General features: G+C 43.9%; 1 protein-coding gene across 2 annotated transcripts in view; it reads left to right on the top strand.

The window, feature by feature from the left end:
- The window catches only part of sec23ip (SEC23 interacting protein), a 124,769-nt gene that overhangs the window by 27,382 nt on the left and 84,099 nt on the right, over positions 1-13,288 (top strand). For both annotated transcript variants that reach the window (XM_028825607.2, XM_028825606.2), the window contains exons 5-7: positions 1,720-1,809; positions 10,455-10,575; positions 10,725-10,814. In XM_028825607.2, coding sequence (XP_028681440.1) covers positions 1,720-1,809; positions 10,455-10,575; positions 10,725-10,814 — 301 coding nt within the window. The remainder of the gene's footprint in view (positions 1-1,719; positions 1,810-10,454; positions 10,576-10,724; positions 10,815-13,288) is intronic.

Below are 13,288 nucleotides of genomic sequence, written 5' to 3'. Positions count from 1 at the left end.
GCTCACTCCCTTAATGCATTTAGGAAGAATCTGAAAACTCTCTTGGTTGGTGAATTTCTGTAAGTGATGTTAGCTGTCAGGGTTTTGCAACTAAGCAGGTGTCACTTTTGAATTTTGTCCTCCACTTGTGATGGACAATTTTGTAACCTGGTCCTGTAACACTTGTTCCCGATCAGTCCCTCAGATTGATGTTTACTTGACCTCTTTTGTAAGCCACTTTGCATCTGCTAAACAAGTACATAATGTAAATGCAATGCGGCAGCATGCTGGGCACTGTGAGGTTTTAACTCTTTGAGTTTTCTTAAGCACACAAAGCAATGGTTTCACACATAAATCAACCTAAGACGTCTGTTGCTGCATGCTGTGTGGCTGCTGTTGATACCTGTTCAACGTCCGCACTGGCAGAGGCTTAATGGCCAGCAGGAATGAGTGGCGGGCTGGCTGGCTGTGCAACGCAATCTGGTTTGTACCTCTTGTCATCATAAGTGGCGGTCCTCCCAGGCGAACATTGCTGAGGGAGGGGTACAGTGGAACCTCGGGTCACGACCGTAATTCGTTCCAAAACTCTGGTCGCAACCCGATTTGGTTGTAACCCGAAGTAATTTCCCCCATTGTATTGTATGTAAATACAATTAATCCGTTCCGGACCGTACGAGCTGTATGTAAATATATATATACGCTCTCTCGCTGTCTCTCACTCTTGCTCGCTCGCTGCACAGGGAATGCACAGGGAGAGACTGAACATGTGCGGAAATCATTGGTGCATACGAACCGGAAGGGAAACTGGCTTGTTCGTCACCCGAGTGTGTGGTCATGAACAGATGCAAAAGTTTGGTGAATTTTTTGGTCGTAAACCGATTTGTACGTGGTCCGAGACGTTCGTGACCCGAGGTTCTACTGTACCTCACTTTTGTTTTCGATTTCTGTCTCCAGATCACTTGTATCAAAATCGGAGACGGATGATCACAGTTTCATTCAGCGATAACCTGCAAAACGTTGTCCAGAGTATTTTGCTTTGCACATTCACTTTGGTCACTCGCCAGATGTCGATGCCATTTTAGAGGTTCTTTGCTATTCATGCCGTGCACGGAATTGAGGTCAAATCAGTGAAGCTAACTTTCCTTCTAGTAAAGAGATTCAATCTAAAACGTAATGATGAGATTTGTCGTAGATTATAGCTGACTAGCGTCCTCTTCCACCTTAAAGAGTTAATGGGCCATTTAAGACCCTTGTTTGTTTTCATCCACTTTTATTCTGTGCTGTCCTTATGTTAACTAGTGCATCAATTCAGGCGGGAGGCTTTCCCTTCAGATCACTCTAAATTTCAATTGGTGGTCTCCTGCACAAGACACACTTCTCAGACTCTACAAGTAGCCTTTCTTTTAGGTCTCCTAAATCAGGTCAAACTGGATTGGGACTCGTGACAGACTTGTTTTGTTACGTTTTGATTGCTAATCATCTGTCCCCTCAGACTCTGCAGCATTTTTTGTGCAGGCTGGCATATTTATTATTAGATGGCTGACCCTCAGGGTGGTTTCAGATTTGGGGTAAGTTCATGACTGGGCCCAGTTGTGTGCTGCCTGGATTGTGCACTGGTCTACAGACTCCTCCTCGGCTCTTGTAAATGCATCACCGCTTTTCTAATTGTGTGCACACTGAAGGGGGGAGATGGCGCATTCCCACGTCCTAAATATTTTGTTTTCTTTTTCTGTGTTACAGTCGGAATACAAGAAAGCCGTATTTACCAATCAGTGGCACAAGCGCCTGGAGTTCCCAACTGGCGAGACCATTGTCATGCACAACCCAAAGGTAAGAGCTTGCACATGAAAGATGCTCCTTTGCTCTTTGTTTTATTAACTCTTTCAGGGCTGATGTCGATTTTTGTCAAAAGGAGGAGTTGACGATAGTAATCAACTGTCAACTTTGACAAAACCAACCGTTATGTTCTAGTTGGTGTCTTGTTGCTAGAAAGAAAGTTAGCTTTGTTGGTTTTGACTGAGATTTGCTGTACTCCCATGAGTAGAAAGGCACAAACAATGGCAAAACTGGCCCTGACACCTGGCGAGAAATCCAAGTGGATGTGTAAAGCAGAACACTCCGGGGACGACGTTTTGCCTGTTCCCTCTGAACTGGAGTATGACTTGTCAGACTGGTTTTGATACAAGCAATCGAAAACGATTGTGAGGTTCCGGCTTCAGCTGACTGGTCCCCAGCTATTTGTGGTGCTGAACAGGTTCAAGTAGCTGACACGCCTGTGGCACTGTTCGACTGGGAGGACTGCCACTTAACAATGACAAGAGGTAGAAACCAGATTGCAATGCACTGTGACCGTGGCCGCTGCTGCTGCCCCAGCCACGCGAAGACAACCTGGCAGCAAGCCTGCCGCACATTCTTGGCAAACTGGCAGCCACAGCCACGTTGTATGTTGATGTCTGTGTGACGCCATTGCTTTTCAGAAAACTATGTTTTTTGGAAAAAATATTCATCCCTCAAAGTGTTAAATGAATAGACGAGTACTTGACACACATGCAGTGTAGTGTTGTGTATGACTAACATGGGACCTTCTGAGGAACAAATATGTGCTAAAAAACATATCATAAACACTTTACATAAAATTAATCTTTACATTTGAAAAGCATATTTTATTTAAATAACTTTAACTATAAAACGTACATAGTAAGGTGTGCATACTCTGATAATGCAAATGATCTCTCATTACCAACCCATCCACCCTCCAAACCTGCTGCTTACCTAGAACAGGGTCGCTTATCCCATCAAGCACCAGGTGCAAGGCAGGAACTACACTAGGGTACAGGGTGCCAGCCCGTCACAGGGTGAACACACATACATCAGGGCTCAGTTGAGCATCGATAGCCCACCTAACCTGCATGCCCTTGTGCTGTCGGAGGGAGAAACCTGTGCATGCACACTGCACATTAGGAGCACCCGTGACTTGAACCCTGGGCTCCTGGTGTCTGGGCAGCAGCACTTCTTCTGCACCACTCTTCATTATAGAGTACATATGAAGTTGCATTATTTTTTAATTAATGTAGTAATCCCAGATGCAAATTACCAAGAGACTAGAAGTCTGTGTTAGTGTGTTCAGTATGCAAATTTAGTTGTCTCTAGACGATTTCACATCGCCTCAATGTCCAATCACATTGCCCCAGTTATGTTACACAACTGTTTTTTTCCCTTTTATCTAAACACAAAGCAAAGACCATGCCTCATTATAACCCCATCTGGTGTGCAGGAAAATCATGTTCTGTGGAGGGGATCACTGCTAAAGTGATGACACTGATGACATTAGCACTTAATGTCACTGACTGAGATGATAAGTCTGCTCATTTGGTGGAAACCACATGAGAAATGCTTCCTGATTACTGCTAAACTGGAGCATAACTGTGTGTGCGCGCGCGTGTGTGTGTCAATGTCAATTTATTTATATAGCACATTTAAAACAACATAGTAATGCTGTGGCCAAAGTGCTTTACAATAATAGAATAAAAGAAAAACAAAACAATTAGCATAAAAACATAAATAGAAATAAAATATATGAACTTAAAATAAATTACATAATAAATAGAAGTAATGTTATATAATCACAAAGAGGAAACCATCAGTATTACTGAAGGTCATGGAATGCAAGTGAATAGAAATGAGTCTTTAATCTCGTTTTGAACAGTTCAACTGTAGACGACTCCTTTATGTGATGAGGTAAAGAGTTCCACTGGCGAGGAGCAGCAGCCCTGTCTGTCCCCCTTAGTTATACACTTGGTACGAGGGACAACGAGAGACAGTTGACCAGAAGATCTCTGCACTCTAGATGGCTGATGTTAAACACACAGTTCAGATAAATAGGCAGGAGCGAGCCCATGTAAAGATTTAAAAACTAGCAGCAAGATTTTAAAATCAATTCGAAAACTGACAGGCAGCCAGTGTAAAGAAGTTAAAATAGAAGAAACAGAGTCATACTTTCTTGCCCCAACCAGAAAGCGAGCGGCAGCATTCTGGACCAACTGTAACCTGTGTATCAGAGATTTGTTAATCCCAGAATACAGCGAGTTGCAGTAATCGAGGCGAGAAAAAATAAAAGCAGGAGTAGCTATCTCAAGATCCCTAGAAGATAAAAGAGGCTTGATCTTACCTAATAGACGAAGTTGGAAAAAGCAACTCTTGACTACAGAATTTACTTGTTTCTCAAAAGAGAGGTTACTGTCAAAGGTAACACCAAGATTGCGGACTTGAGGTTTGGAAAAGACAGAGAGAGCCGAGAAGTGAGTGTGTAGATACACATGAGTTAGGCTCAGATTCACGGCCTGTCCAGTTAACTCATTTTGCAGGCCGGTGGTGATGTATCAGGCTAAAGCATAGCATTGTAATTGATTTGACAGACACTCGTTATATTTAGCCTTATTAATGCTATTACTTTTTGGACATATGCTATCTAAGCCAGTCAAGCATTATGTGACTTTCTGTCATGGGGTATGTCAGATTTGTAAATGTAAGAGCAGCAGTCCTTGACTTTTAAATGAGCAATAAAATGGCTGACAAAGAGCAATGGCCAAGTCAGAGTCCTGAGCTTAACCCAGTTGAGATACTGTGGCATGACCTGAAAAGGGCTATGTAATCAAGACAGTCAAGAAATATTGATGGACTAGAACAGATTGCTAGGATGAATGGTCCAAAAATCATCCATCGCATTGTGCAAGTCTTATAAGCGACTGCAGGAAACATCTGGTAAAGGCTGTGTCTCCAAAAGCCGGATCTACGGGTTAGTAACACCAAGCCTACACTGTGAGTGATTACTCATTGTGCTCCGTAAAGACTTGAAAAGATTAGACCACATTTTAGGAATCAATCCAGGGAATTCCAAAGGGTTCATTTAGCTTTTCTTGCAACTGAAATGCATTTTGAGATGCGGCATGTCAAATACAGTTCCAGATATCCTAAAATAGCTTCCTGTCCCTTTTCAGATCTCTACAATACATTTCAAGATATCTTAAACAACTTCTTGCGCGTTTTAAGATATTTCACATGCCTTTCAAGATATCCTAAATTAGACAGGAAATCCCATTGAAAACATAACCAATTTTAAAAGAATTCATTTTGAGATATCTTGAAATGGACATCTTTTCAGATATCTGTTAATTCATTTTAAGATATCTTAAGTGTGTTGTGAGATATTGCTAAATGTTAGCTTGTCTTGTCATGCATTCATCATTTATGGCCCCACCTTTAGACATACTGTATATAAATGACGGAGTGGTGGCTCTGAGGCTAAGGATCTGCGCTGGTATCCCGAAGGTTGCCGGTTCGAATCCCCGTCACTACCATAAGAGATCCTACACTGCTGGGCCCTTGAGCAAGGCCCTTAACCTGTAATTGCTCCAGGGGGCGCTGTACAATGGCTGACCCTGCGCTCTGACCCCAAGGGGTATGCGAAAAAAACTAACAAACACTGTTGTAAGTCGCTCTGGATAAGAGCGTCTGCTAAATGATGTAAATGTAAATGTAAATAAATGAAAGACCTGTATGTGTATGGAGCAGTCTGCTCTGCTCACACTCAACCACAGCCACTAGATGGCGCATACATGCACTTCATTTCTCACTACAAAAGATGTGTGTGCAGCAAACACCGCCACACAACAGCAACATCCTGCTAATGCCACAGATGAAGAGAGACGGCGTCGAAAGGAAGCAGATGCCACAGTTCAGCAATGTGAAAGTAAAACAGTGGTTCTCAAACTGTGGTCTGCGGACCCCTGGGGGTCCGTGAGACAACCGTAGGGGGTCCGCAGAAAGGGTGAAAATTGCTTACAATTAATAACTTCTTCGCTAAACGCCATTTTATCCATCCATCCATTGTCTCCCGCTTATCCGAGGTCGGGTCACGGGGGCAGCAGCTTGAGCAGAGATGCCCAGACTTCCCTCTCCCCGGCCACTTCTTCTAGCTCTTCCGGGAGAATCCCAAGGGATTCCCAGGCCAGTCGAGAGACATAGTCCCTCTAACGTGTCCTGGGTCTTCCCCGGGGCCTCCTCCCGGTTAGACGTGCCCGGAACATCTCACCAGGGAGGCATCCAGGAGGCATCCTGATCAGATGCCCGAGCCACCTCATCTGACTCCTCTCGATGCAGAGGAGCAGCGGCTCTACTCTGAGCTTCTCACCCTATCTTTAAGGGAAAGCCCAGACACCCTGCGGAGGAAACTCATTTCAGCCGCTTGTATTCGCGATCTCGTTCTTTCGGTCACTACCCATAGCTCATGACCATAGGTGAGGGTAGGAACATAGATCGACTGGTAAATTGAGAGCTTCGCCTTGCGGCTCAGCTCCTTTTTCACCACGACAGACCGATGCAGCGCCCGCATTACTGCGGATGCCGCACCAATCCGCCTGTCGATCTCACGCTCCATTCTTCCCTCACTCGTGAACAAGACCCCGAGATACTTGAACTCCTCCACTTGGGGCAGGATCTCGCTACCAACCCTGAGAGGGCACTCCACCCTTTTCCGGCTGAGGACCATGGTCTCGGATTTGGAGGTGCTGATTCTCATCCCAGCCACTTCACACTCGGCTGCGAACCGATCCAGAGAGAGCTGAAGATCACGGCCTGATGAAGCAAACAGAACAACATCATCTGCAAAAAGCAGTGACCCAATCCTGAGCCCACCAAACCGGACCCCCTCAACGCCCTGGCTGCGCCTAGAAATTCTGTCCATAAAAGTTATGAACAGAATCGGTGACAAAGGGCAGCCCTGGCGGAGTCCAACTCTCACTGGAAACGGGTTCGACTTACTGCCGGCAATGCGGACCAAGCTCTGGCACCGATCGTACAGGGACCGAACAGCTCTTATCAGGGGGGCCGGTACCCCATACTCTCGGAGTTCCCCCTACAGGATTCCCCGAGGGACACGGCCATTTAATCCAATCGGATAATGCGAATAATAATCAACTCGCCCCTCACTACTGTTTATATTCTATATTCTATATATACAGTAGTATATATATGTCTATTACCAACTATTCTATGATGACGTCATTATAGACGCAGCCTGTAATCGTGCACAGTTTATGATTAATTATTAAGTTATACAGTGGTAATTCTTGCTTGTTAAATTGTTTTTCGCACGCCCAACTAACGTATGGATAAATATTTGAAGCGTAAGCGGATATCTGAAGAAGAGCACGGGGGTAATGGAAATAGTGGCGATGAACTGAGACATGATGCCGAAAGAGAGTCCGCACTGCGTAAGGCAAAATTACATAAATATGATCCTGAATATTTACAATTTGGATTTATACCGTACAAAGTCAACAGTGATCAGCCACAATGTGTCATTTGTTTAAACGTGTTATCAAACGAAAGTTTGAAACCTGCTAAACTGAAGCGCCATCTTGTAACAAAGCATAATGAACTAAAAGACAAACCCGTTGATTTCTTCAAACGTCGAGCAGAAGTGTATGCAAATCAGCAGAAAATTATTAGCACTGCGACAACAGTGAATGAAAAAGCTCTTAAGCCTTCGTATATTATGGCAATGCGAATAGCTAAGAGCAAAAAAGCACACACGGTTGCGGAGAGTTAGATTATGTCAGTGGCTTTAGAAATATGCGAGATAATGTTAGGAAAAGAAAGCAGCCGAAAATTACTGTCTATACCAGTATCAAACGATACCATCAGAAGGCAAATTTGCGACATGTCCAATGACATCCAATTACAATTGTTTGAGCACCTACAAATCAGTACATTTGCCATACAGTTGGACGAAAGTACCGATATTGCAGGCCAAGCGCAGTTACTGGTCTACGTTAGATATTGCTTTGACAATGATGTGGTCGAGGACTTTCTGTTCTGCAAACCTGTGCCACTTAGAACGACAGGTGAAGATATATTTGCAATGCTAAATGATTTCTTCATTGCTAACAAGCTTGAGTGGTCCAGCTGTATTGCAATTTGTACGGACGGAGCTGCAGCAATGACAGGTCATAAAAGTGGGGTTGTTGAACGCGTACAAACTGTTTCTCCGAATATTATTTCCACACATTGCATGATTCATCGCGAAGCTCTTACTAGTAAGAATTTAAACGAATCCTTCAGTGAAGTGCTAAATACATGCATTAAACTAGTTAATTGGGTAAAGTGCAGACCGTTGAATGGACGACTGTTTGCTGCACTGTGCGAAGAAAGCGGCTCAGATCATTGACATCTGCTGCTACACACAGAGGTTCGCTGGTTGTCACGCGGAAAGGTACTTCAACGCGTCTTCGAGCTTCGCAGTGAACTGGCATCATTTTTGATGGATAAAAACTCAGAGCTGGTGAAGTTTGTTTCAGATAATGTATGGCTTGCAAAATTGGCTTACCTGGCTGATATCTTTTGTCAACTTAATGCACTTAACACATCACTGCAAGGCAGAGATTCAAGCGTGTTGAAAACAACAGACAAGATAACTGCCTTCAAGAAAAAGTTGAGAATATGGAAGACATGAGTACAAAATAAAAGCTGTGATATGTTTGAATTGTTAACTGAATTTCTGAATGAAAACAATATGGCCATTGATAACTTGGCAGCAGATATCTTTGACCATTTGTCGGCGATAGAAGAATACTTTGACAGGTACTTTCCAACAGATAACATTGCAGATTATGACTGGATCAGAAATCCACTCAGTTGTCAGCTTACCGACTTGACCGGGAAGGAAGAAGAACAGTTGGCTGAATTGTCTAGTGACAGAAGTCTCAAACTTAAATTTCAAGAACAAACATTGACCGCGTTTTGGTGCAACGTTAGGAATGAATATACGCTTTTAGCTGAGAGAGCATTGACTGTGCTGGTCCCATGTCCAACTACCTACCAATGCGAAGCATCGTTCTCAGCATTAGCTGTGATAAAATCTAAGTTTAGATCACGTCTCCAGGTGGAAGATGACATTCGAGTGTGTCTCGAATAAACTTCAGCTGTAATGTTCAGTCACATCGCGGGTGCTGAATACCTTTTTTGTCAACAAATGTAAACCCATAATTCAAGTAACTGTCCTGATAGTATCGCGTTTTCGTTTTTGCAACTTTACTGCTCCCCACATTATCATTTTCATTGAGGTCGCTGATGCTGCTGTTGTTTTTACGTTTACGACTTTCACTACAGTCGGCCATTTTCGGCGCAAAAAAAACAAAAACAAACAGACAACAGGAAGCAACGTCACTTACCCTGTGGCAAGTAAGTAAATTAGAGCTAATATTTATTAATTCGTCAGACTGCAGTTGAAATAGGATGCACGCTGGACTGTATTAAAGCACACAGGTAGCATGACTTTAGTCTTGAGGTGTAACTGGTATTATTATTATCAGTTCAAATCAAATTTTTTTATGTTCTGACACCTGGCAACGGCACCCTTAGTCGGTGCTCACGGCATACCAGGGTACCACGGCACACGGGTTGGGAAGCACTGATCTAAGGAACTGCAGGCCTATTTCAGCTCAGTTAATGTCAGCGTTCATGATTCCACCATTAGGAAGACATGGGGCAAAAATATCATCCATGGGAATGTTGCAAGTAGAAAACCACTGCAAAAGCAGAGGAATGTAAAGGTCTCTCTAATATTGGCAAAAAATCCTGATTATACTTAAAACCTTTGAATCATTTCAATGGACCAATGAGCCAAAAGGGGAATTTTCTGGAAGACACTGGTCATCTGGTGTAAAGCTAACGCGTCTTTCCGCAATAAAAACATCATCCCACAGTCGAATGTGGTGGTGGTAGCTTGATGGTTTGGGGATGCTTTGCTGCTTTAAGGCCTGGATGACTTACCATAACTGAGAAAAGCATGAATTCAGCTCTCAACCTGATAGTGTTGATGGGAAATGTCCAGTCAGTCTGTAATCTGAAACCAGTGTGCAATTGGGTTATGCAGCAGAACAACAATCCAAAGCACAAGAGCATAACAGGGAAGAAAAAAATGAAACCCAACAAAATTAAGGTTTTGGAGTGGCCTAGTCAAAGTCCTGACTTCATTCCCATTGAGATGTTGTGGTGAGACCTTAAATGAGTGGTTCATACTCAAAAACCCTCCAGTGTGGTTGAATTAAAACAAGAGTGAGCCAAAATTAGTGATGCCAAAAAGTGATCCTCTGTTAGCGGAAAAATTTGATTGCAGTTGTTCCTGGTGGAGGTGCCAGAACCAAATGTTAAGTTTAGGGGGCAATTACTTTTTCACATGGGAAGGGTGATATAGATGGTGGTGAACTTTTTTCCTTCTGTAAATCAATCATATAAAAATCATGTATTGTGCTTACTCTTTTTTTATTTATTTTTTTTCCATTTGTTTGGAAATCTGAGAACAATTAAGTGTTATGATTAATGAAAAACAGAACAAATCAGGAAGGAGGAAATGACTTTTCATGGCATTCTCACATTGCTACCATGCTCTGAAAGTTCTTGTCTGTGTTTTTCAGGTCATTGTTCAATTCCAACCATCCTCTGTACCGGATGAGTGGGGAACCACCCAAGATGGCCAGACCCGGCCAAGAGTAGTTAAGAGGGGCATAGATAATGAGCAAGACGACGTTCCTGATGGTAAGCTCCTTATATTTCTAGTTTGGTCTTGTATATGATCCCAGTTCTGTGCACTCAGAATTAAGGATGGAATTGGATTCGGCCTGCTGTAAAAGCTCCACTTTTCAAGTCGCCCAATGTGCCCCTTATGTGTGTGCCCTCTTTTGTAGGTGAGGTTGCCCAGGTGGACCACGTTGTATTCATGGTTCATGGGATCGGCCCAGTATGTGACCTGAGGTTCAGAAGCATGGTAGAATGTGGTGAGTATCTCTTACATTCCAAGTGATGTCTCTTAACAACTGAAGGGTAACACAGCCACACAATGTAAACCAAAGAGAAGATTCAAGGGCAGCATAGTTTGTAAAATGTACACCAGGGAGCCTTTGACTCTGCACTACTGTAGGGTGTAATGCTCTTCTTGAACTTTTATTAACATTCAGGCTTATCTTGGTGCCGTTGAATGGCGACATGTTGTTCAGACATGCAATTAAGAAATTCATTGTACTCTGTGCACTCAGTGAGTTTAGACAATGTTGCGTACGAACGTTTCCACGCTCAAATTGCGATGTATAAAACCTAAACTTGGCGTAAAGCCACACACATTTCCACGGTACCTCATTCCCTGGCGTACGCAATTTTCTCATCTCGGTTTTGCAGACTGGCGGCACCCAGCGCCAAAGCAGTGCTATTGTTCCTGTGTGGTCACCCTTTCTTTCTTAGACCCACATTCCTGACGCGGCTTTATAAATACACTGAAACTAACTGCATATTGTTTATTAGTGTAATGCAAAGAGGTGCTACACTGAAAAGCTGGAAAATAGGTTTACAGCCAACGACCCTGCATCAGTGTGGAGAGGTTTGAAAGACATCACCAACTACAGGAAACCATCCCCCCATACTGAAGAGAACCATCAACTGGCCAACGAGCTGAATTTGTTCTACTGCAGGTTTGATAATCCCTCTTTCACACCTCTCACCCACGCCAATCAAAATACAGTCCCAGCACTCACTACCAAGCCCCTGCCCCTCCCCACTGACACCATACCTGCACTCAGGATCTGTGAAGGGGACGTGAGTCAGCTCTTCAGGAGACAGAAGATCAGGAAGGCACCAGGTCCAGATGGTGTGTCACCCTCCTGTCTTAAAGTCTGTGCTGATCAGCTGGCCCCCATATTTACACAGATCTTCAACAGATCCCTGGAGCTATGTGAAGTTCCCTCCTGCCTTAAGCGTTCCACAATTATTCTGGTTCCAAAGAAAACCTCCATTGCAGGGTTAAATGACTACAGGCCAGTCGCCCTGACGTCTGTGGTCATGAAATCCTTTGAAAGACTGGTGTTGACCTACCTGAAGGACATTACAGACCCCCTGCTTGACCCCCTACAGTTTGCTTACCGAGCAAACAGGTCAGTGGATGATGCAAACATGGGACTGCACTACATCCTGCAACATCTCAACTCTCCAGGGACATATGCTAGGATCCTGTTTGTGGACTTCTGCTCGGCGTTCAACACTATCATTCCACACCAAACTCACTTGGCTCACTGTACCAGCTCCCATCTCCCAGTGGATCAAAAACTTCCTGACAGATAGGAAGCAGCAAGTGAGACTGGGGAAAAATCGCATCCAGCACACGAACAGTCAGCACTGGCGCCCCTCAGGGATGTGTCCTCTCTCCTCTGCTCTTCTCCCTCTACACAAATGACTGCACCTCAAGAGACCCGTCTGTTAAAATCCTGAAGTTCGCAGATGATATGACAGTCATTGGCCTCATCAAGGACAGTGACGAGTCTGTATACAGACGAGAGGTCGAACATCTGGCCCTCTGGGGCGGTCAAAACAACCTGGAGCTGAACAAGCTTAAAACTGTGGAGATGACAGTGGACTTCAGGAGGAGCCCCCCAGTGCTGCCCCCTCTCACACTACTCAACAGCATTGTGTCTGCTGTGGAAAACTTTAGGTTTCTGGGATCCACAATTTCCCAGGACCTAAAGTGGGAACTAAACATAAACACAATTGTTAAAAAGGCCCAGCAGAGGTTGTACTTCCTGCGCCAGCTCAGGAAATTCAACCTGCCTCAGGAGCTGCTCATCCAATTTTACTCTGCAGTAATCCAGTCTGTTCTCAGTTCATCTATCACAGTCTGGTTTGGCTCAGCCACAAAACAGGACAGGAACAGACTTCAACGGACAGTCAGGATTGCAGAAAAAATCATTGGTGTTGATCTGCCCTCCATTCAAGACTTATACAGATCTCGAGTCAGGAAACGGGAAGAAAACATCACTGCAGACCCATCACACCCTGGTTACAACCTTTTTCAACTTCTTCCCTCTGGTAGGCGCTACAGAGCACTGTACGCCAAAACTACCAGACATGTGAACAGTTTCTTTCCTCAGGCCATCACTCTCATGAACACTTAAGTCAATCTCACAGCATCAGGGACAATACTAGGTAAAACCGGAGTCCAATTCCTTGTATGTGTACATATACTTGGCCAATAAAGCTGATTCTGATTCTGATTGTAATTAACCTGCAGCAATATAATGGTCCAGGGAATAGCCATAGTATTCCAAATACCATAACTGCTTCTTGTTCTTCTTTCAGCTGCTCCCATTAAGGGTTGCCACAGCGGATCATCTTTTTCCATATTACTCTCACTGCACCACTCGGAGTATTTATATCACTGTATCTGAGTGTGAATCACAGCAGCAGATGATCGGAAAGAGAATTATCG

The sequence above is a fragment of the Erpetoichthys calabaricus genome, chromosome 2 (assembly GCF_900747795.2).
Source record: "Erpetoichthys calabaricus chromosome 2, fErpCal1.3, whole genome shotgun sequence".
NCBI lineage: Eukaryota > Metazoa > Chordata > Cladistia > Polypteriformes > Polypteridae > Erpetoichthys > Erpetoichthys calabaricus.
The sequence above is the reverse complement of the archived record's forward strand: the minus strand, read 5'-3'. Positions and strand labels throughout refer to the sequence as shown.